A 23,906-nucleotide genomic window follows, 5' to 3' on the forward strand; every position below is an offset into this window, starting at 1 on the left:
CAGCAAAAAAGTAATTAAAGAGTTTCTAATATGAAGACATGTTGGGGAGATGCATTCTGTCAATACGGAGGAGACAGAATGGATTTATCAAACCACCAATCAGTTTTCTGCTTGTTTTTTAATCCGAGGAATTGCTATTATTGACTAGTTCATAGGTAATTATTAAGCATGTGGTCGAGGAAATCATTGAGAAACCTAGGCCAGTTTCCTAACTGCCCCCATCCTATTTGACCTCATATTTCTTTGCAAAGCCAGTGGTGTAACAAACACTTGTACTAGGGACATAATAGTTACCCAGTGGGCAAACGAAAGTTGAGAAAATCAAACTCTGTACCACAGGAAGCAGGTCACCGATTACAATTTTCATTTTTAATGAGATGTTTTGTCACAGACTGAAACATTATTAAGAAGACTCTGTACTATACTAGTTTGTTATAAAGTGCTTTGTTATACACCCTTAGCTACTGATATACTTCCTTATTATGCAAAGCTGCCTACGTACTCCTTTACATTTCAGTGGTGTACTTTTCACATAAAATATTTTGGGAAGAACATAATATACCTATGAAGTTTACAACATGAATAGCCTCTGCCTACCCCAGAGTGGTAGTATAATATGACATTTTGTGTGGCCAAAAGCACTCACATTATTTTAGTCACCTGTAAGATATAAAACAAGATGAGTCTTCTTTAAAAGGTCCCCCTTTACCTAACTAATGAGTCATCAAACTTTGATGGCAAACTCTGTAACGGTGCAGTAGTATTCATTGCATCTTATGCTAACTTGATTATGCTCTGACCAAAGGATTCTGCTCAGTGAGCCAAGTGGAATGATAACTGGATTACCTTTAAGTAGGAGTAAATTAAATATTTCAACACTTCAGCTATATGTTGCTCATCATCAGTAATTTTTGGAAAGCAGAGTTAAGGCATGTGGGTTACTGGACACAGCTTTGACAGTGTTCACACTCATTTCCTCTATATCTTACTTTAAAAAAATAAATGTAGAGTATTTTACATTGATCTGAAAGGTGTTTATGGGTGGAGAGGTCAGGAATAAGACAGTGACATCAAAGTATAAAAGCTGTGTGTCTTATATTAGGTTAATCTTTTTATCAGGCATACGAGTCTACAGAGAGATGTAACGAGGGGTGAGCAAAGTGACAGCTGTCCTGGGAACAAGGTGTTGTAGGTTATGATCAGCAGTACTGGTACTGACTTTTGTAGCCACAAGGATATCACAGCCTCATAAATAAATAAATAAACACTGATACTGCATTTGTAGTGATGGCTGAAGAGCTAAAGTGCTTAGTGTGTGGCAATTTAACTGTAGCAGGCTGCTTCTTTTCTTGTTTGTTAAATTTGTACCAAGCAGCTTGCTACAGACTGGGAGCAGAACAGCTTTTTTTGCTCCTCAGCTCTGAGTTGAGGGTGGGTGCCACTTTGGGGAACTGCACAGGACACCAGTTGACCTAGCTATTTTCTGTCTACTATGTCCTGAGTGAATCATAATCTATCTTATTGAGACAAAAAGACTAGTAAGTGTAAGAATTTAGTTGGTTAGGCTGCCTGACTCCTCACTTGCTTAGGTTCAAATTTCTGGAAGGGTGGAGAGAGAGAGAGAGAGAGAGAGAGAGAGAGAGAGAGAGAGAGAGAGAGAGAGATAGACTGAAACATTTCAGAAACTGTTGTATCCTAAGACACATGTTTACATTGGAATCTTTGGGTAGATGCCAGGCAGCAAAAAAGTTCCTACCCATTCTGTAATGCCCTGCATTAAACTTACAAAGGAATGAATATGTTTAATGACAGATATAAGTGTGTTTCATCCATCTGGAAACTTGTCAGAAATGTTATTCAAATTTGTAATATATTAAGTTGCAGTGGTCTTTTCATTAACAAAATGGTTTGACCTCCTTTACACTCTTGCAGTGAAAGGCTTCACAAGGTAGCCCAGAGTATGTAACTTTTGATTTGGAAATATGGATCTTTTTTCAAAATACATCTGTATTTTTATTTGTTCATTACACTTGCCATAGTATGGTCCATTAGCATCTTGTGAAATAAAACCCTGATAAATATTGTTTTTGAGTGTATGATGAAGCTGAAGGAAGCAAGCTTAATATAATATAGTCAGGTGATAAAAGCATTAAAATAATGTAAGGATCCTAAATGTAGCAATAAGGAGCAATAATACTAACAATGTGCTCCAAGAACCACGTGCTGTTACAAAACGTAATACAGAATACATTATAATATTAATAATGTGTTCCACGAATCACGTGCTGTTACAATATGTAATACAGAATACATTGTAATACTAACAATGTGTTCTACGAACCATGTGCTGTTACAATACATAATACAGAATACATTGTAATACTAACAATGTGTTCCACGAATCACGTGCTGTTACAATATGTAATACAGAATACATTGTAATACTAACAATGTGTTCTACGAACCATGTGCTGTTACAATACATAATACAGAATACATTGTAATACTAACAATGTGTTCCACGAATCACGATGCTGTTACAATATGTAATACAGAATACATTGTAATACTAACAATGTGTTCTACGAACCATGTGCTGTTACAATACATAATACAGAATACATTATCATACTAACAATGTGTTCCACGAACCATGTGCTGTTACAGTACATAATACAGAATACATTATAATACTAACAATGTGTTCTACGAACCATGTGCTGTTACAATACTTAATACAGAATACATTATAACAGTAACAATGTGTTCCACGAACCATGTGCTGTTACAATAGTTAATACAGAATACATTATAATACTAACAATGTGTTCCACGAACCATGTGCTGTTACAATACGTAATACAGAATGCATTATCATACTAACAATGTGTTCCATGAACCATGTGCTGTTACAATACGTAATACAGAATACATTATCATACTAACAATGTGTTCCATGAACCATGTGCTTTTACAATATGTAATACAGAATACATTATAATACTAACAATGTGTTCCATGAACCATGTGTTGTTACAATACTTAATACAGAATATATTATAATACTAACAATGTGTTCCACGAACCATGTGCTGTTACAATACGTAATACAGAATACATTATCATACTAACAATGTGTTCCATGAACCATGTGCTGTTACAATACTTAATACAGAATATATTATAATACTAACAATGTGTTCCACGAACCATGTGCTGTTACAATACGTAATACAGAATACATTATCATACTAACAATGTGTTCCATGAACCATGTGCTGTTACAATACTTAATACAGAATATATTATAATACTAACAATGTGTTCCACGAACCATGTGCTGTTACAATAGTTAATACAGAATACATTACAATACTAACAATGTGTTCCACGAACCATGTGCTGTTACAATACTTAGTACAGAATACATTATAATACTAACAATGTGTTCCATGAACCATGTGCTGTTATAATACGTAATACAGAATACATTATAACCTTAGAGTAGCTATAAAACAACACAAATTAATCATTTAATCTAACAAGCTATAGTCATTTTAATCAAAACTCCCAAAAAACATGGGAAATGAAAGCACAGAAAAGTGCTTCCAATAAAAAGTACCAGATAGTAACTGCACATGGCCAGTTGTGATCAGCATACTACCCCAGTAAAGAAATGTAAAATAAAATAAAATAAAACAGGATAAATCAACAAGTGGCATAGCCTTGGTTTCTTGATATGGCTGTATCATCAGTTATGAACTAATAGACTTCAATCCAGAATCAAGTGAGTGAGACATTTTATTATAACTTTCAAATGGTCAAGATTATACTGGTATATGATCAGAGGAAAATAGCTGGCACACATGTAAAACTCTTGTGATGCTTCTTACAAGTAAATGTTGCTTGAAAATGTGGGAGGGTTTAAGGACAGAAATACAAACCGGGTCATGATTTGCCAAGGAAAGAAAACAGTACAAAAAGAAACTCCAAAAGTAAGTCAGTAGGACAAATATATTTGCCCGAGTTAAATAAAAAGACTGCCCATTTAATCTCAATTAATGAAGAACAGCACAACAGTGAATGTCATGATATTACTGAGATTTGACTGACCTTGGCAGGGGAAGAAACAGTCATAGAGTCTTTAGAAAAAATGTCAGCCATTACTGTAGCCTGATGCCATACTAACATTGGCTGCTAGCACATTGCGTATATAGTACGTTGCTAAGCCATCCCCAATGTGCTGCATAAAATACAAAGAGGTTGAGCAGTAGTTTGTGACCACTTTATTACCTGTACCAATCTGTACATGCTAGCATTTGTATATTTCATTTGTATTGTTATTTTACTTAACACAGTGCTTATTGATGGAACTTTTCTCCCACGTCTCTGCAATAAAGGGGACTAAGCCCAGTCAGACTAACTTGATATTTAATTGTATGAAAGAAAGAATGCAATAGGCTTATTTCAAAATAGTAAAACTTTTTTTAAGATAATTCCACTGCATTGTAGCACAGTTTGTGAGTCTTTCACAGATGGGGACTCTGCTCTCATGACCAAACACCGTACGTAAGATATGAGTTATCCACTTCTTGCTATACTGAACTACCATAATATGAATTACTAACAATTGTGTCATCAGAGGAATACATTCGAGTTGTCAGAAGCTATTAATTAGACAGATTTTAGTAAAAAAAAAATCAGCAGTTTGACATGTAGACAAAACTTCACTTTTACTAGTATTTGAGTGGCAAAAAAAGGTGCCTGGAAAAGGAAAGTGAAAGATGTTGGAGCATGAAAGCAAGCGACATATAAGCAAAGTAAATGAAAAGTGAGATAAAAACTAGTCATGATTAAGTTTCCGCCTAAAGTTTCCTGCTAGTCTTCATACATAGACTTTAGACCCATTTTCATTGTATTTAGACTAGAAAACTATTTAAAAATATTATCTACATCTGACTACCATTTTATTTCCAGTATAGCTTATTATTGAAACATTGATATGACTTTTGGTTAGGCAGTAGTGCAGTGATTGCATTGCTCACACTACCTGATTAATATTTTTTCTAAATATTGATAAATGCCAGTGAACTGTCTGTTTTTATCGACCTAATGAATGCCTTTGACATAGTGACTACAGTCTTTTATCAAATGCTCTCACTGCATTTGAAATTAACCACAATGCTCTTGGCTGCTTTAAGGCCATCATGTCCAGCAGATCATTTATGATAACATCAGGAACTTTATTTCCATCTGCCTCGCTGTTTAAAGAAACAACTAGGGCTGCCAACTTTTGTTGTGGCTAAAACTGGACCAGGGCCACACTCCTCACACCTCCCATCCCTGCCCATCTCCTCACCTCTCCCTGCCCACTTTCCACCCATTTCATGACATCATTGTGACATCAGATGAGGGGGATGCCCTTTTTTTTTCCCTTTGCGATGCAGTCTTTCTGCCAATTTACTATGCTTTTCTATAAAAGAAGCAAACCTGCCGATTAAGTTAGTTTCAATCAAGTGCTCCACCGAACTGACAGCAAACGTGTACAAATAAAAAATCAGAAGGATAAAAAAATTAACAAGGGATGATTTGGATTATTGTTATAGGTGTGTATATCCAAAACCTCCCAACACCAGCAGTTCTAAACCAAACAATTGGGTAAACAACGATGAAATTCCTGTGAATATTGAAGATGTACACGTTGGTGAGCCCCTTTAGAGGAAACTGCCCCCCCCAGCGGAGATTGGAGAGGTTAGCCAGCAAGAAACAACAACCTAGATAGCGACAGGAATGAGGAGATCAGTGGAACAGGAGCTACCAGACCCATACATCCAAGAGGTGGCAAATGGTGAATTTTTTAGATACTTCTCTTTTTTTTCACACCTTCCCTCAGGTACTGTAAATATTACATCTTATTTTGCTTTTAATATTTACAACTTCCATGGGTTAAATATTGGACCTAAATACCACAACCTTTTCCTTAAAGGGTTTAATTTTATTCCAGCATCTAGAGCTAATGTGGTGGATACTTGATAGACCTTAAACCGTTTACTCATAAACTGATTTTCAAATTTTAGTAGGTGATACTGAGACCCAAGAGTTTACTTCTGCCATGCTTAAGAGGAAACATATGGCTACCCCCCCATACCTGGTGATACAAATATTTGAAAACAACATGTGAGAGAGAAATATGAGAAATAGTAAGAGGGGCAGGAATAAATACTATAACCTCTCATAAGATGATAGAGCAATTTTAAATAATATCACCAATGACAAGAGTATCAGGTGCATGAAACCAAGGGTGAGGGACTGGTCATCATGGACTGGATAGATTATTCAGGTCAGATTTACAAATTGTTAAATGATGAGAAAGTGTACTCTGTAGTGTCTATCAATGAGATCAACATAACCAATTCGGCTATTAAGGTTTTCTTAGATGAACTTTTGCTGTTTGATACTATTTCACAAGGTTTGCATGATTTCCTCAGGGTACAAAATCTGACTATTCTGAAGATATTCGGTACTCCGAAAATTCATTCCAACATCTTCAACCCTCCTCTATGATCAATTGTTGCAGCTGATGGCTCTGTTACTGAGCCAATAGCAAAATTCATTGATTGTAAGTTGAAACAGCTTTTGTTCTTATTTTCCACATATCATTTGAGATTCGTGAGATTTGTTGGACAAACTTCGGAACATTAGAGCTGTTGACGCTGTTCTGTTTGTGACCTGTGATATACAAAGTTTATACGCAGTGATTCCCCATGAAGAAGAACTATTATTGTTTGGGGAAATTGTGTCTCAGTTTGGTTCTCTGTCAGCATATGACACCACAAGACTGTGATTTTATGAAAATTGTACTTAATAACAACTTCCTGTTTTTTGAAAGGGAGATTTATAAACAGCCACAAGGTGTTGCAATGGGTGCAGCTTGTGCCCCATGTTTGCAAATACAGTCCTTCTTAGGCGGGACCTTATAACCTTGTTCCAACTTCCCCTTTTTGAAAAATGTCTGGGATATTTTTGATAGCTTGAGGATTTCTTGATCATCTGGTCTTGTACCAAGGCCTAATTGGAACCATTTCTGAGACAACTACATTTTAGTACATCTTTCTTGAGGTTCACTATCACATTTATTGCGAACATATAAACTATTTGGATATTGAGATTATGAAAGGAGATCTGGGTGGCCTGGATGAACAATTTTTTAGAAAGTCCACCTTCTGTAATTCTCTTCTGTTTTTCACCATCTGACATCCATTTCACCAAAAAAGGGGTGTAGTGAAAAGCCAGCTTATTAGTATTTCCCGTTTGACCTCTGATGACAATATGTGTTCACCACATTTTGATACATGAAAATGTATGTTTCTTGATAGAGGTTACCCTGAATCTTTGTTTGACAACCTACATGAGAAGGTGTGAGTGGAAAGACATAATACGTATGCCCCAATTATAAAATATGGCCTGAGTTTTGGTGACTTTAAACAATGTGAAGGGGAATGTAAGGACTTTGCAGGGTAAACCAACATGGTGCTACATTATCCCCTCGATGCTAAGGACATGCAAAAAGTGTTGCAGGGAAATTGGAATATTCTGCAATGTGATGAGGGGTTAAGAATGCTTTCCTGAGCACCCATCCTTTACCTTCAAAAATAAGAACACTATAAAATGCCTATTGGAGAAACCAAAAGATAGTGTATACATAATGACTTGTGGGTGACAAAATGTGATCTTTGTCATCAGTGCTCATTTATTGCAGCAATATTTGAGGGTGATTTGCTGGACAAGATTAGAGCCATGAAGGCTTGTGGTAAGTTCAAATGCCATTCAGAAAGGGTTGTTTACCTGACCAGATGCACTTCATGTCCTGCTTTTTAAACAGGCAAGACTAACAATGCATTTAACAGGAGGGTATATCAACACCTTTATAGTATATCCAAGAAAGACAAGAAAAGTGCATTGGCCAGGTATGCTTGTATATGTAAGAATTTTAAGAAACTTTCTTTTCTAGGACTGGAACAAGTGGAAGCAGCTATTTTTGTTGGAGACTGGGAGAACAAATTGCTGCACTGGGACATATACTGGCAACTTAAACTGTATGCAACAAATCCACCCGTTCTTAATGACTACTATATTTCTATATTGAGTGAACTTAAAAGAAGAGCAAATAAGATTTAATTTATTTTACAGATTTATTTTACAAAACTTTACAGTATTTTATAGCATATTTTATTACCTATTAGTTTTCATTCTTTTTTTTTTCTTTTCCTGTGTTTTTCTTTGCAAGTTCATGTCTCTAAAACATTTGCTGGGTTTTCAGGACTTGAAAAATGTAACTGTCTTTTGCTGTGGGTGTTTTTCTAGTTCATTTAAGCTTTTAAGCAGCATTGCAGTCTTTGTAACTCATGGTTCTGAAGAGGTCTGTTCACTGACGAAAGAGCTTAACTGTGATTTTACTTTGTGTTTTCACGTTAAAGGTTTGGTTCTGTGTGACCCTGCACTTCATGGTCAGTTTTTTGTTCAATGTTTGGCATGTCTGAACCGGTGACAGGAACTACTTGGTGGTGTTTTATAGTGACTGCAACCTTTCAACAAATGTCCTCACTGCATTTGAAATTAACCATATAGTCAAAATAGTGGAATCCACCACCAACAGCAGACCAGTAACCAGTGGTGTACCACAGTGATCTGTCCTGGGACCTCTACTGTTCAGAATCTATTTCTTTGAAGTACAAGCTAAAGCCAAGGGACTGTGGCTGACAAAGTTTGCTGATGGCTGCAAACTGGGTGTGGTCATAGAATCTCCAAATGATGTCAAAATCTTACAAGAATGTCTTACCCAAACAAATGATTGGTGCCAAAGTCATGGCCTCAAACTCAAAGCAAAAAATGTATTATTATCCCTTTCAGTAAGAGCAATGTTCCTGCAAATTACCACATCAGTAGCAATACCCTAAGTACACACCCAGTGGTGAGAGATCTGTGCACTCAGGCTGACAGCAACCTTTGATCACCCTGTTTCCACAGTGGTAAGAAAATCATTCTATATGGCTCATCTCATAAGTAAAGGCATTGCCTTGAGAAAAAGAGAAGTTATCACCTCCCTGTACTCTTCACTCATTAGGCCAGTAATTGAGTACAATGTCCATTTTGGTATGTACCTTTCAAAGTTCCTGCAGCAATTGGAGAGACCATAAAGATTCCACACAAAGAAAATTCAAGGTCTTCAGCAGCTATCCTATATGCATGGGCTGAATCACTGTCATTTTACTCTGTTTCATACAGACTACTCAGAAGCAATCTCTGTCTTGCATATAAGGAGATGTCTGACCGTACTTTATTGGAAATGCTGAACATCTGAAAGTCAAATGGCACACAGGTTACATTCTCTAAGGCCATTAACCTGGTATGTAACATCAATAGGGCCTGCTGGAGGGACAGATTTGTCTTCCAGAGGTTACCACACCTTTGAAATAAGACTCCCACTTCATGTCAAACAGAGCACTGCATTGGCCCTCTTTACACACAATGTGGATGATTGGATGGGTAACTGTAAAATTCACCTCGGGTTCCACCTGTGCCCCTGTTGGACAGGGCAATAGGTGCTGATTGTGGTAACAAGGCTAAATTTAGCTAGGCTTGTAAGGGCCCTCAGGCCATTAGCATAGTAATGTCCTATGATCCTGTGCTCTTGGTAGCTTTAAGGCCATCATGTCCAGCAGATCATTTATGGTAACATCAGGAACAACTTTATTTCCATTTGCCTCACTGTTTAAAGAAACAACTTGGGTTGCTAACTTTTGTTGTGGCTAAAACTGGACCAGGCTACACCCCCTAGCACCTCCCACCCTCTGCCCATCTCTTTACCTCTCCCTGCCCACTTTCTGCCCAATTCATGACATCGTCACATCAGATGAGGGGAATGCCCTCTTTTTTTCCCTTTGCGATGCAGTCTTTCTGCCAATTTACTATGCTTTTCTATAAAACAAGGACAGTAATTCCGACATTTTAACAAATGCTGACTTTGATAGTCTGTTTCTTTTTTTTTAAAACAGAATTCTAGAGTTTGTAAAGTGTTTTCCAGACTACTGGTCAATCAGTTTGATTTCCAGATAATCCCCAAAAAAAAAAAACAAACAGGTGGCAAATCTTGAAACAACACAAGGCTCCACACCTCTGCATTTTCTCTGTATTTCTAAAGGGACTATATGCTGACTTGTCAGAATTTCAAATCATCCTTGATGCTTATAAAACCCTTCTCCAGTCATAATTAAGAAAGATGTGGAAAAATCCTAGCCCTGTTTTCCAACTTGACTTCAGAAAATGCATCTGTTACTTAACATTAGAAAATGGTATGTATGATATTTAGGTCCCACCAAAAGCTTTCTTTAATAATGCCAAACTGGCCCAGTTTGGATAATAAAGATGACCAACTAGAAATCATTACCTACTTCCACTGTCTAGGAGTTTGGTTTGCTCAACTCTTAGACTTTCAGTATTGTGCTGATGTGACAAATGCTCATTTCAACAAACTATAGTGCTAGCCCACCAAAATGTCACACCTTCTGTCACCAGAAAGTAGAAGTGTACGTAGCAGAGATTCTCCAGCCTCAGCTTAAGCATACTCTGACACAGATTGTCACTGTTTCTGAGAAAATCCTTATCTTACAAATAGCTGAACCATATTTGCAGATTTATTACCCTTTTCCCCAAAATAGATCACTGCCTTATACTAGCAAAGGATAATTAGGTTGCAAATAAAACAAGAATATCAATTACTTATAGGATCACTCTATTTAAATTCCTAAAATGGAAAACATTTCATATCTTGCCACTCTCAATACACTCAAAATCTCCATCTGTCATTTCTTCCAATAGATCCTGCAAATATGAAGACATCACACAGCACACCTAGGTCCATAGTTTCTCATACATTGTCACTAAATCTTGGAAGTCACTACCCTTCTTCCTAAAAGTAATCCAGTCATACAACTAAATTTAGATTAGAATAAAAAAAGCTCCAGTCCAAAGCAGAATGTACCTTATTATTTAACTGCCAAATTATCTGAATGTTCACCCTTAAGCTACAGTTTTACTCAATTAATTTTTTCAAACTAAATTGTCATTGATATGTTTTATCCTTCGATTTATGTATCTCCTCTCTTTATTAAACATATTCCTCTCCTGGGCAGTATCAATAAATGACTATTACTTCTACTTTCACATTAAAACTTTATGTCCCTGGGATCCTACAAACTCCTGAAGTTTTCATTATCTTCTTTTTAATAATCTCATCAATATCATTAAGATCGCCACACTTTAACAATAGCTATCTTGGTGAAATGGAGAGGCAGTTGTCAGTGTGGCCATTCCCGGGTGGCAGTGGCAGGTTGACCTATTGCTACACCCGAACAAGTGTGTTTTGGGATTTGTTAACAGCATATTGACTGCAGTGACACTCTGTTACTAGTAATTTGGGTAGACCTGGTGGTATGGGTTAGTCATGAATGTTTCCTCCCAGGTGGCAGTATTAGAGCTGTATGGCAGTGTTGGAATGAGTAGGGAGGGGGAGCCATATGACTAGTAGAGTACCCCATTCCATAACACCTGACTCTGACTACTAAGAGGGGCTGATTAGGCTCTCATGCTGACCAGGGAATAGATGGGTCATAGGAATGTTACCATGGCCAGGTAACAAATGGGTCTGATCTTGCAAGGTATGAGGGGCAAATGGGTCAGTATGGCTCAGGAAGGGGAGTCATTATTCTGATAAGAAAATATAAATATCTTACCTCCAGTTTGCTTTTGTAAAACTCCAGGCTCTGTAACCGCTCCTTGTACAACTTCACTTCATTCTGCAATCGTTCTAGTCGAGCAGCTTTCTCCCTAGCAATATCCAGCTCATCACGGTACATTCTTGCCAATCGAGCATCACTCAGCAGATCTCTGTTCTTGTTTGTGGATGAAAGAAACAGTACATATTTACTTTAACAAAATGTGTCTAAAACTTACAGATCTTACTCAAAAAATGGTTTGATATGTATGTTATATGAAAGCGTGTCATCTAGGCCTCATACTATATAAAATAATATATTATGTAACTTGTAATCAAAATTATATTCCATTAACTCTTCAAATTCACACCAAATTACACTTATACCTCTTCAGGTTTGTTTCTTTTACAGTGCAGAAATGTTCAGCTTGTGCTTAACATTAATATACCTCAAACACTAACAATCATGCTGATGTCTAATTATGCTACTGTTATTTTAGACTACGCATGTCACTGATAATATTGAGTATGGTGCAGAATCGGCTATATCATTTTCTTTTATTTCACTAAGAAATCCCAATTCAGCTCTACTTTTTAACAGAAAAATTGCTTCTGTTTTTAAGCAGGTTAAGAAATAATCATATTTCTGTGACACCAAGCTTTTCATATGAAAAAGCATGCATGCTGCATACACGTCATGTAAATGTATGCTTGTACATGTATGCAGTTACCTCTTAAGGATTAGGTTCATAGGTTCATAGGTTGGTACTAGGCTATCAGCCCTAGGGCCTATACAAGCCTAGCCATAACAATTCTCTGGCTATTTCTTCCCACATTATTTACTTTCCTGGATCCCTGTCTAGCAGGGTGACTGACGTGATCCCTGGGGTGAATTTCCTTTCTCCCATCCAATCGTCAAGGTTCCTCTTGAAGAGGTCCAAAGAGGCACTCTGCTTGACATGTATGGGCAATCTATTCCAGAGTCTAGGGAGTCTCTGGGTCAGGAACCTATCCCTCCAGCATGTTTTGTTTATTGTGATGACAAGCTTTAGATCCCTGGAGCGTGTAGCTCTGAGGGATTGGGATTGCTTTAAGTGTAGCATGTCCAACAGCTCTGGGTTTGACATGGCCTTGTATGTTAAGCAGAGATCGCCTCTGAGTAGACGATATGCGACAGAGTATAGCTGGAGTTTTTTAAGGCGGTCAGCGTAGGGCATCTGCTTTAGGCCTGTGATTCTTTTAGTGAGGTATTTCTGAGGCCTTTCAGTTGTTGCAGATGTCTTGAGAGGTACATACCAAATGGGGCGTTATATTCTATAATGGGTCTAATGAGGGATGAGTCAGTGGGACAATGACCTCCTTTTTTCTGGATGAAAAGCCCTTCGTGATGAGGTGTGCTACATAGAAGGATTTCCTGACTGTTGTGGCGATATGGTTATCGAAGGTGAGACCACTGTCCACCTGTGTCCCTAAATCTCTTATCACACTTTCTGTGTTTAGTGTACTGCCACCTATATGGTAATTCATGGATACATGTTTTTTCCCAAAGGGGATAAAAATACATTTCTTGGCATTGAGCTTGAGCCCATGGCTCTGCCACCAAGCATCTGTTTCTGTAAGGCGCTTTTGTAGAGTATCCACATCATTTGGGGATTCAATAATGGCTCCCAGTTTGCAGTCATCTGCAAACTTTGTTAGCCAGAGTCCCTTAGTGTTGATCTGTACTTCAGAAAAGTAGATGCCAAACAAGAGCGGCCCCAGGACTGAACCCTGAGGTAATCCACTTGTCACTTGTCTGGAGTTGGATTTGGAGCCGGCTACTTTTACAGTGTGGGTTCTATCAGTAGGCCATTTAGCAACCCATTGGGTGACATAGGGATTAATGCCCAACTTAGTAAGTTTATCTATGATTCCAGAGTGGGGGATGGTGTCAAATGCATTGGCAAGGTCTAGATAGGCTGTGTGGACCACCTTACCCTTGTCCATGGCTCTGGAGACTGATTCAAAGAAGTCAATCAGGTTCAGGAGACAAGATCGGCCCTTCACAAACCCAAACTGGGTGGGGTCCAGTGTTTGAAGGTTGCCAATGTCTTTGTTTATAAGTTCCATGATAATACGCTCCATGGCCTTGCAGATAAGGCTTGTCAGACTGATGGGACGGTAGTTTCCGGGATCCAAGGTGGATCCCCCCTTGTGGATTGGGATAACTGTAGCTCTGTGCCACTCAGTGGGTACGAAACCTGAGGTGAGGCTATGATTAAACATGACACTTAGGTGAGGTGCCAGTTCATATTGTAGTTCATGTAGTACACAGCCCGGGATGTCATCTGGTCCCATGGATGCTGCATTCTTGGCTTTAGAGAGTGCGTTTTGTACCTGTGTGGCCGTTATTACTGGAATTTGGCAATCTTCCTGTATTGAGATGGGCCATTTAGGGGGTGAGAGGGGGGTGAAGTTGGTACTGAATCGATCTGCCAGGATATTGTCAATATCCTTCAGATCAGTATATTTAATGCCATTCTGTTTTAGTTCCGAGCAGATCTGAGCATTGCCATTTAAATTCTTGACACAGTTATAGAATGCTTTGTGGTTGTCTTTGGAATCTTTGGCAATTTTATTTTCGTAACTAGCTTTGGAGGATTTTATGAGGCATCTCAGTTTCTTTCTGAGGCTAGTAAGGGAGTTTTTTGCATCCTGGGATTTTCCTCTTTTCTGCAAAAGTTTCTTCCCTTTGTTGTAAAGTTTGTTTATGGCAGGGGACCACCAGATTGGCTTCCTTTTTATGGATGAGAGCATTTTGGTTCTATTTGGGATGGCACGATTCATGCATGAGTGGATGTGCTCGTACAGTGCCTTAGTGTAGGATTCAGCAGTTGAACTTTCAGTTCCCGTCTGCATGGGTGTCATGAAGTTTGTCACTTCTGACTTGAGTAGCATGAAGTTGGCTTTGGAGAAGTTTTTTATGGTGGTTTCTTTACTGGGGGGTGGGGGTGGGATGTGGATGTTAAGGGTGATTAGCTTATGGTCAGACCTGACTAACGAGACGGTGACCATAGGTATGGAGCATTGATTTCCCATGTTGGTAATGACCAGGTCTAGGATATTGGAGCCCCTGGTGGGACTATGGATTAGTTGATCCAGGGCGTTGGAATTTATGAATTCCAAGAACCGTTGCGCAAAGGTGTTGGGACATGAGTAGTTTTCCCAGTTAATGGCAGGATAGTTAAAATCACCCAGTATTAGGGTGTTTGGTTCTATCTTAATATTTTCCAGTATGTTTAGAAAGGTGTAGTGAGAATCTTGGGGTATGGTGGGGATCTGTAGCAAGCTACAATTTGGATTGCAGTCTTACCTTGTGTTAGTTGCACTTGGAGAATTTCAGACACATTGTGTTGGCCAACTAGCCTGGTGGTGTGAATATCCTTGGTGAATATTGACACTCCTCCACCTTTAGTGTTTCGGTCCTGGTTTGATGGCCGAAAAGTGTGGTAAGAGTTGTAGCCTGGTATTGCAGGGGTGCTCTCTGGAGCCTTGAACCAGGTCTCAGTTACTGCACAGATATTGATGTTTTCCATTTTTAGGAGTGCCACGAGAGAGTGCATTTTGAGGTTTAGACTTCTAGCATTGAGTAGCATTACCTTCAGATTTTGCATGCTTGTACCTGTTACGGTGGTGGTTTTGTCCTTTGAAGTTTTCCTAAAAAAGGCACTATAGGGGTGGCAAGAGCCTTAGCCAGTAACTTGAATCCCAGGGGCGACAGGTGCAGACCATCTCTGGCAAAGCATCGTGGTCTGTCAATCATGTCATCCCAGGCAGACAGATACTGGATCCCCTTTGAATGACACCATAAGCTTAGCCAATTGTTGAAGTCAATCATTTTATCCTTATATTGTGGTATCATTCTGGGCGAAGGCAGGATGCTACTCAGGGCTAGGGTCATACCTGCCTGGGCCACATGATCCGAGAGCTCTTCCATGTCTCTTTTCATGTAGTCCAGGGAGGTACATCTCAAGTCATTCACTCCAACATGGACAATGAGAGAGTCATATTTGTACTTGTTGTGGAGTGACTTGAGTGCATGCGTTATGTGGCGGATCCTGGCACCCAACAGGCAGCTGACTGTAATTTTCTCCTTATTAACCCTGGTGAGAGGGACATCAGTGTGCCGGACTATAGAGTCACCTATGACTAAAGTGTTAGGTACATTGTCTTGCCTTAGGGGCTGTTGCTGGGTGGCACACTGGTGTTGTGAACTATGTGACACATTGGTTGTGATTGGTGTTTGTTTGCATTTCAGCTTCAGAGGTCTTTTTTGCTTGGGCAGGTTACAGTTAAGGGCCTCTGCATATGTGGATTTAGTGTTGCTATATGTGGGTGTTGGTTCTGTTAGTAGCTCTGAAATATTTGAATTCACATACTCCAGAGTGAATTATGTAAGAAATAGAAAGGTGTTTGCATGTTTGTTACATATAAAACATAATTTAACAACTTTAGTTAGGAATTCAAACTTGATAAAGATAGCAGTATCAAAAATGGTGTATGTAGTATATAATAATTGTTGCATTGCAGAGGAAGGATATCTCACTAACACGAGAGAGGTGCATAGAACCAGCTTGGACTGGAAACTAAGCAAATGTACTTCACCGTAAAATGGTTACTCCTTTCAGTATGTATTAGCTAGGATAATTCAATACCCCAGTTACCAGGCCATCCCAATGTTTATTAGCATAAGATAAGATAACAACTCTGCATAAAATACTTTTAGACCAGGCAAATATCAAATTAAATAGCATTCATTTTGAAAACATAAACTTTATACATTTTTCAGTATAAAATATTTATCAGAAATAAGATGTTTGCTTATGAGGCATGATTTCATTGTCATCTTCTAAATAAAAAATGCCAGTGTATTTTGACAGACTTTCAGTGAAATCTGAACTAATTATTGCTTTTACACACACACACACACACACACACACACACACACACACACACACACACACACACACACACACACACACACAAACACACACTTCAGTGCTATCTGATATAGTGTTTTAGTTGCGTTTATATTACGCTGTCGAAAACTCAGACTGTTGACAGTGTAATAATCAACATGAAAATGTCAAAACCCCCGAATATCGAACACACACAAAAAAAACCCCACCCAAACACAACACAAATTGCTCTATGCAGGGGCCAAGCTCCCCTGCACCCCCACACTCCCCGCTACTTAAATATACCAACTCCGAGATCGCACTACATTGCAGTAAATGGAAATCTCCCCTTACGGAGATTTCCATTAACACGTGCAATGACTTTCACTTTCGACATTTTGGTGCTGACAATATCAGCTTCGATATTGTCGGCCTTTGACAGGGTGAAGTAGACCCTTTTAGTTGAGTAAGTATTCACCCTTTACAAGCAGACTGTCTCCATGGAGTAATAACAAACAGATCTGAAGAATGTGCCTTTTCTGTCACTATAAGTACATATAAAAGCTGTTCCCTCGCTTCAATCTGAAGCACCAGCTTCCACGTGTATATCAGATGTTATTGGTAGAAAGCATGCTGAGAACTCCGAGCTGTTCAAGGACTCTTGTCTATTTTCTGTGTTCACATCAGGAAAAGTCTCTGTGAATCATGTACTGATTTGATCATAATGTCTACTAACAAGTGTACCAATGATGATGGTACGTGACACAGATTCTAAACAACTTTCGCTGATAACATTTCTTATGGTCCTGCCATACTCCTGAGTTACTTTAGCAACTCAAATGTGGGCTAGACATTACTGTATTATGAACAAATACTCCTTGACACCGTAATGTGAATGGTCTATTTCAAGAGAAACTATTATCGACACACAAGAACAAGATCGTTGACTTGTTTTTCACCATCAGCAGTGATATAATTTCTTGGAGTCTTGGTGCTTGTGATCATAATACACTAAGATGTGATATTAATGAAAAGGTTATTAGTGGAAATGAAATGACTAAGATTTATCAGCATAATAAGCTAAATATTGGTCTACTGCAACAAGATCTTGTTGATGAATTGTGGCATCAGACTGTGACACTAGGCAAAGAAAGCTGTGGATGAGGCAAATTTCATTCAATTTGTATCTCAGTTTTCGATCGTATTTTTAAAAACTGAGGGTTCCATTCTGGTGGACAGTAGTTTTCTAAATCGTCATAAGAAGAAAAAGTGATTAATTATTTATAGGAAATTTTCATTTAGATTTAATAAAAGAAGATTAAACTCAGCTTCAAAGAAATGAAAAAGCATAACTGCGATACCTAAAGACTGGTATGAAAATAAGCTAATATCTGATAGGGAGAATCGAAACACATATTATAAACATGTTAATTCTCAGAAATGCTCTCCTTCCTTAATAAGTCAATAATCAACGAATCACAAATAATAAACTGTTGGGAGAAGAATTCAATACGTATTTTGCATCAATAAGTAATAGGACACCCAGCTATTACAAAAAAAAAAAATTACCCAATATCACGTGGCTCAGAAACTTATTATCCTCTGTTTGAACTACAAGTTATACTAACAAATTTGAAGTCAATAAATATGTAACTAGTATGTGGGTCCTGACTGTATTAATGGCTTATTTATACATAAGAATAAGGATGCTATGATTATTTGTGGATTCATGAAGCTTGCGCCATGCGCCGGAGTAGCGTCTGTGATCTAGCGCCAAATATGGCCGTTGAGCGATCCAGGTAAGAGCTGTTTCCACATGCACTACCAGCTTACGCCAGAGCTGCGCAGCTCCCGGTGCATGTATGCTAATTACCCCATGTGCAGCAGTGTAGCATGCAAATGAAAGTATAGTGCAAATCATGAAGTTGTGCAGGTGTAGCGTAAGCATGTAGAAATGTAAACCAAAAAAAAAAACAGTTTACATGTTGTCAAACATAAAATCGGAGCCATGAAAGCGGAACAAACTTATGTATTATAATGCTAATATATGCCAATGGTTAAATATATAGCCAATGGCATAAAACAACTTGCACAACATATAAAAAATAACATTTAAATTCATGGCCACACCAATGCAAAGTAAAACCGCAGTGCAACGGGATCATAAGGAAAATATATTTAGATGTCATAAAACTGTAATGTAACGCAGTTCATGATATCCCCATAATAGTCAATGGCACGCATGCTGCACCAAATCATAGTGCAAGGGTTGCTAAGGGTCTTTGACAGTGTTCCGTGCAGTAACTAGGAATTAGCAGTCAATGCCATGCAAATTAGTCAAGTAATACTGAATCGCAAATGTCCCGCCGACGTAAGGATGTACCACACGACGTAGCATTACAACACTGAGGAGTGGCCTGGAGGTAAACATGACATCAAGAGAGGGGCACGCCAGCGTAGCTGTAAGCACATTGGATTATTGCTAATCCATGTTGCATGTTGCTAAGCAAATCCGCAGGATAGGGGTGTGAAAGTAGCCATAGCTTTGTTTAGCTAAGAGCACACCTGCTCATATGTAGTGTAGGATGGTTTGTTTGGATATGTTGGGTAGCAGTGTGTCTGTGTGTGGATGTGTGTGTTCCATGTCCATGTTACCTTCGAGAGTTACTGTCGATGTCGGTAATGTGGGGTATGGGAGTCTGGTCCCGGTACTGTGTGCGTCGGAACACTGTGGTTTTGGGATTCCATAGGTCTCTCATATACAGCGGTTGAAGTGTTCACATATGTGTATAACATAGACCATAGCAATCACACATTTCGCCACTAGCAACCTTTATGAACTAAGGATATGGAGAGTATATGCCTATACACCATTACAAATATGTGCTATGGACATGAGCCAATTATAGTGTTACCACCTGTTCCACTTTGCGAGGGACACTCCCTCTTTGGGTGGTTGTGTCCTGAACAAATATATTAAATGTGGCAAATGTCCCATATGTACTGTAATAGTTGCATACAATAGTTATTTCTGTAGCTAAAATACCTACATGGTACAGGAAACAGGATAAGCAACTAAACTGCTACAAGAATAAGCTTGTAATTAGTTAAGAAAGGAAAGTTCTATCCCTTGTACTGACCGTGGGTTTGTGTCGGCCTGCAAAATCAGATGTGTGTCCCGAAAAGGATCCACTATGGACATATGAAAAGGTGGCAACCCTAGCCAAAGAGGGTCAGTCACCAGCACAACTACGATGACTGCAAATACCTATGACAGAAATACACAGCTATCATGTAGCAACACGTTATTACATTCAGATGTATTACCGAAGGGATTCAAGGACTAACATCACCTGCATGCTATACAGGAACCACATAACAGTGCCTTAATGAATCAGCCTGCAATTACCATTGTATTAGTCCACAAAAGGATAGGTGTTCAAATAGGGAAGGAACCCTCACGCACATAGCAATTATGTATAAAAGCAGTTCCTACAAACCTACATCTGCTAAGCACACCAACCGACATCACCCCCACACCCAAACATATTACAATACAAACTGTAATAACATCACAAATCATTCACACACTGTACGACATCTGCAGAAGCCTTAACATAACTTGTCAGAGACACACTAACATGGCCCTATGTGAAATAGCTGCTGTTATACAATGGAACAGCTGCTGATGTAATAGGGTTTGTTTGCACTAATCCCGTTTCAGAGGGTTGTGCTTACACAGGGATGTGTTAGCAATTAGTGAGTAACAGCACAGTATGCTACACTTGTACACCAAATCAAGGATGTCTGGTGAGCACACTGTACACCACATAACAGTTCATGCATAGCCATACGGCCTTGAGCTGGCCAAACATCCTTGCCAGACTTAAACATCTGCAGAAGTATCAGGTACAAACAAACCCTGCATAAGTAGCACTGTTCCGAAATATAACAGTTGTACTCACATGTAGAACTAAATTGTCTCGCCATTACACACAGTTCACGGGAGTCATGAAGCTAATATATCTCTGTGTGTCTCCATATAGCTGTTGAAATATATCGCAATAACACATCTAGGCAGTTTCCCTCAAAAGTAAGGCAAACGGACAACACCCAAAAGGAGTACTCACTTATACAGCACTGCTTCCATGGTATCGGCTAATGGAGTAGCTGCACAGCTGCTATGCATCTAATTAACTACTTTGGAACAGCAATTGGTGGACATGATACCACATGTTACCGATATGTAACTAGAAAAGGATGTGCTATCACACATTCAAACCATCCGTATATACCAGCAGAATGTTACAAAAAACATTGAAACACAAACTGAAAAGGACTGAATCAACAGTTAACGATACCTCGGGTTACTAATAAGGTATGTAGAACAGCCAGTATGTCTGTGTATGTAGTACTATTCTGTAGTATTTAAAGTGATATGAACAAAAATACTGTCTTGCACCTAGGTCCACTGCCAAACTCCAAGGTAAATCCAAAAAACAAATAAGCAGAGAATGCCACGTGGAGCCAAAATTCAGTAAAAACTTTTATTGTGTAAAAACAAAGATAAAACCTTTATAAGCGCTTTCAAGCCATCTGCTCTTCTTCAGATAACAATTAAAACTGCACAACACAAATTTAAATAGTACATCAACCTATCACATTTCAGTATTTTATCCTCCTTTTCTTCAGGATGGGTTTTAAAGGTACAATGGCATTAATTCCAGGTGGTTTGTCTGCTCCCAATCTCACAATCCATCTGGTTTCAGCACACTCAGTCTCATTAAACAAATTACCCCCCCTAGTGTTGGCAATGATTGTTTGTATCACCATGAAAGAAAAAGAATGAGTCTCATTATTCTTTATATGCATGGCCAGTGCATTGTGCTCATTATTCAGTCTAATATCTGATAAATGTTTAAAAATCCTTGTTTTAAACATATTATTCGTTTTACCTACATAGTATGTTTCACAATTTTGACAAACAGCAATGTATACCAAGTTGCTGGTCTTACAATCTGCATATCCCCTAAACACGTATTCTTTATTAGTTCTTGGATGTGTGAAGACCTGAGTTTGTAAAATAAAACGGCATGCCTTACAATGATGACATGGATGCGTGCCTTTCTTATTGGTTTTTATATTTGTATTGTTACTTGGTTCTTTACATAACATATCCTTCAGATTTTTATTCCTCCTAAATATAAATTTTGGTGTATTCCCTATTTGTTCTCTAAGTTGAGGGTCAGTATATAGTACCTGCCAGTGACGTTTTATAATGTCACATATATTACCTATATCGCTGCTGTAGGTTAGCACCATCTTGGTATGATCCCTGGTCTTCTCCTTTTTATCAACCATTGTTGCAGCACCATTTTCTATATCATATGTCCTTCTACATATCCAAGGTTTGGCTGTATCATTTCTTCTAGTCTTACTATAGTTTATTAGAGGGGTTAACTTGTCATGTTTATATCCCCTACTTATTAAATTTTCCCGAAAACAGTCCACTTCCTCATGGAACCTATTATCATCACTACATAATCTAGAAATTCTGCATACCTGTCCTTTTACAATGTTGTCAAATGTATGCCGTGGATGCATACTGTCATAATTAAGTAGACTATTCTGCCAACAATCTTTTCTATACAATGAGGTAGTTATCATCCCCATTCTATCTCTATCCAATCTCATATCCAAAAAGTATATCGATGTTTTTGAATGGTTCATGGAAAATTTGAAAAACGCAGAACTATCTTCTAAATATGATATAAATGCTTCCAACTCCTGTATGCTGCCATTCCACAAGAAAAAAATAACGTTGACGAAACGTGCATAGAAGCTGAGTTTATCAGTCCATGCATGTGTCGATTCAAATATTGTACTGTCTTCCCGATATGCCAAAACAAGGTTGGCATAGGAGTTGGCACAGGGTGTGCCCATAGCAACTCCCTGTTGTTGTCTATAATAATTTCCTTGACAAATGAATATATTGTTCTCTAATACAGCATTTAGCAATTTGCATATCTTCTGTATATCATCGTTATTATATTTGGTCTTGTTGGATAATAGTTGCTCTATAGCCCCTATACCATAAGTATTATCTATGCTGATGAAGCTTCCGGTTTTCTGGAAGCGAAAACGCTTTTATTATTAAACAAAATTGCGTTCCGAAGTCAAGCGTTCTGGTGTTTGTGGAGTACCGCTTTGTGGATTTCTTCTTGTTGGTGTTGTTTTTTCACTTCATATAGTGGAAACTGTTATCTTGTAGTGATGTATTGTTGAGCATAGTAACACTTGTAGTATTTGTGTGTACTGCTGTAGATCACAAGGCACACACCGCATACACCACAAGGGATGCTATATAAGGGCTTTGAACAGAAATACTCCTCACCAGCCAACGTCAGTGGCAGGGCTGGTCCAACAAGTATGTGCTATAACAGGGGATAGTATATGTTGATATATTGTAACTGTAGCCATATGTATGGGTGTAATACAGAGAATAACAAGTGGAAGGTTGGGCCACTGTGTAAGTATGTTTTGCATTGTGGGATATTGTGCCAATAACTGTGTAATGTACAGTATTGTAGGCAGATATGTATTACAAGCTACATAGCATTACTGTAATGGTAGGCAAACATTAGTTATGTCAATTGGCATTTACAATACACAATAACAGGATACATATTTCTTTTAGTGAGCCGAGAGTTTATCAGCATGATAGCAAAGTAAAATGGAAGAGCTATTTAACTATCCATGCACATAAGACATGTAATATGTGCAAAGGTAGATACTAGGCTGTCTTACCAAGGGTATCTGTAGCGTGTGTTGTCTTTCGCCACCCCCATAGGTTGGTTCCGTGTGCCTCTGAATGGCAAAGCCAATAGTTCCCTATACCTCTGTCCAGCAGAGCCACTGCAGTGATCCCCAGGTACATGTCTGTCTCCCATCCACATGTCAAAGTTTCCCTTGAAGAGTGCCCATGAGGGGCCCTGCGTGATGTACATTGGAATCACGTTCCAAAGCATAGGGAGTGTCTGGGTCAGGAATCTATCCATCCAGCACGTCCTACTCATCATTGTGGTTAGGTGTATATCCCTAGAGCATGTGGCTCTCAGGGGCTTCTGTTTAGGTGGAGCATATCCAGCAATACAGGGTTGGACATGGGCCTTGTATGTCAAGCAGAAATCACCTGT

The 23,906-nt window shown here is 38.6% G+C and overlaps 1 protein-coding gene across 1 annotated transcript in view; it reads right to left on the reverse strand.

Annotated features, from left to right (window-relative positions):
* LOC122805298 (girdin-like) overlaps window positions 1–23,906 on the reverse strand; it is a 1,431,879-nt gene that overhangs the window by 524,960 nt on the left and 883,013 nt on the right. Inside the window, exon 10 of the mRNA XM_044075386.1 lies at window positions 11,793–11,951. Coding sequence (XP_043931321.1) covers window positions 11,793–11,951 — 159 coding nt within the window. The remainder of the gene's footprint in view (window positions 1–11,792; window positions 11,952–23,906) is intronic.

Source organism: Protopterus annectens, chromosome 6.part1 (assembly GCF_019279795.1).
Source record: "Protopterus annectens isolate FY-2018-M chromosome 6.part1, PAN1.0, whole genome shotgun sequence".
In the NCBI taxonomy this organism is placed as follows: domain Eukaryota; kingdom Metazoa; phylum Chordata; order Ceratodontiformes; family Protopteridae; genus Protopterus; species Protopterus annectens.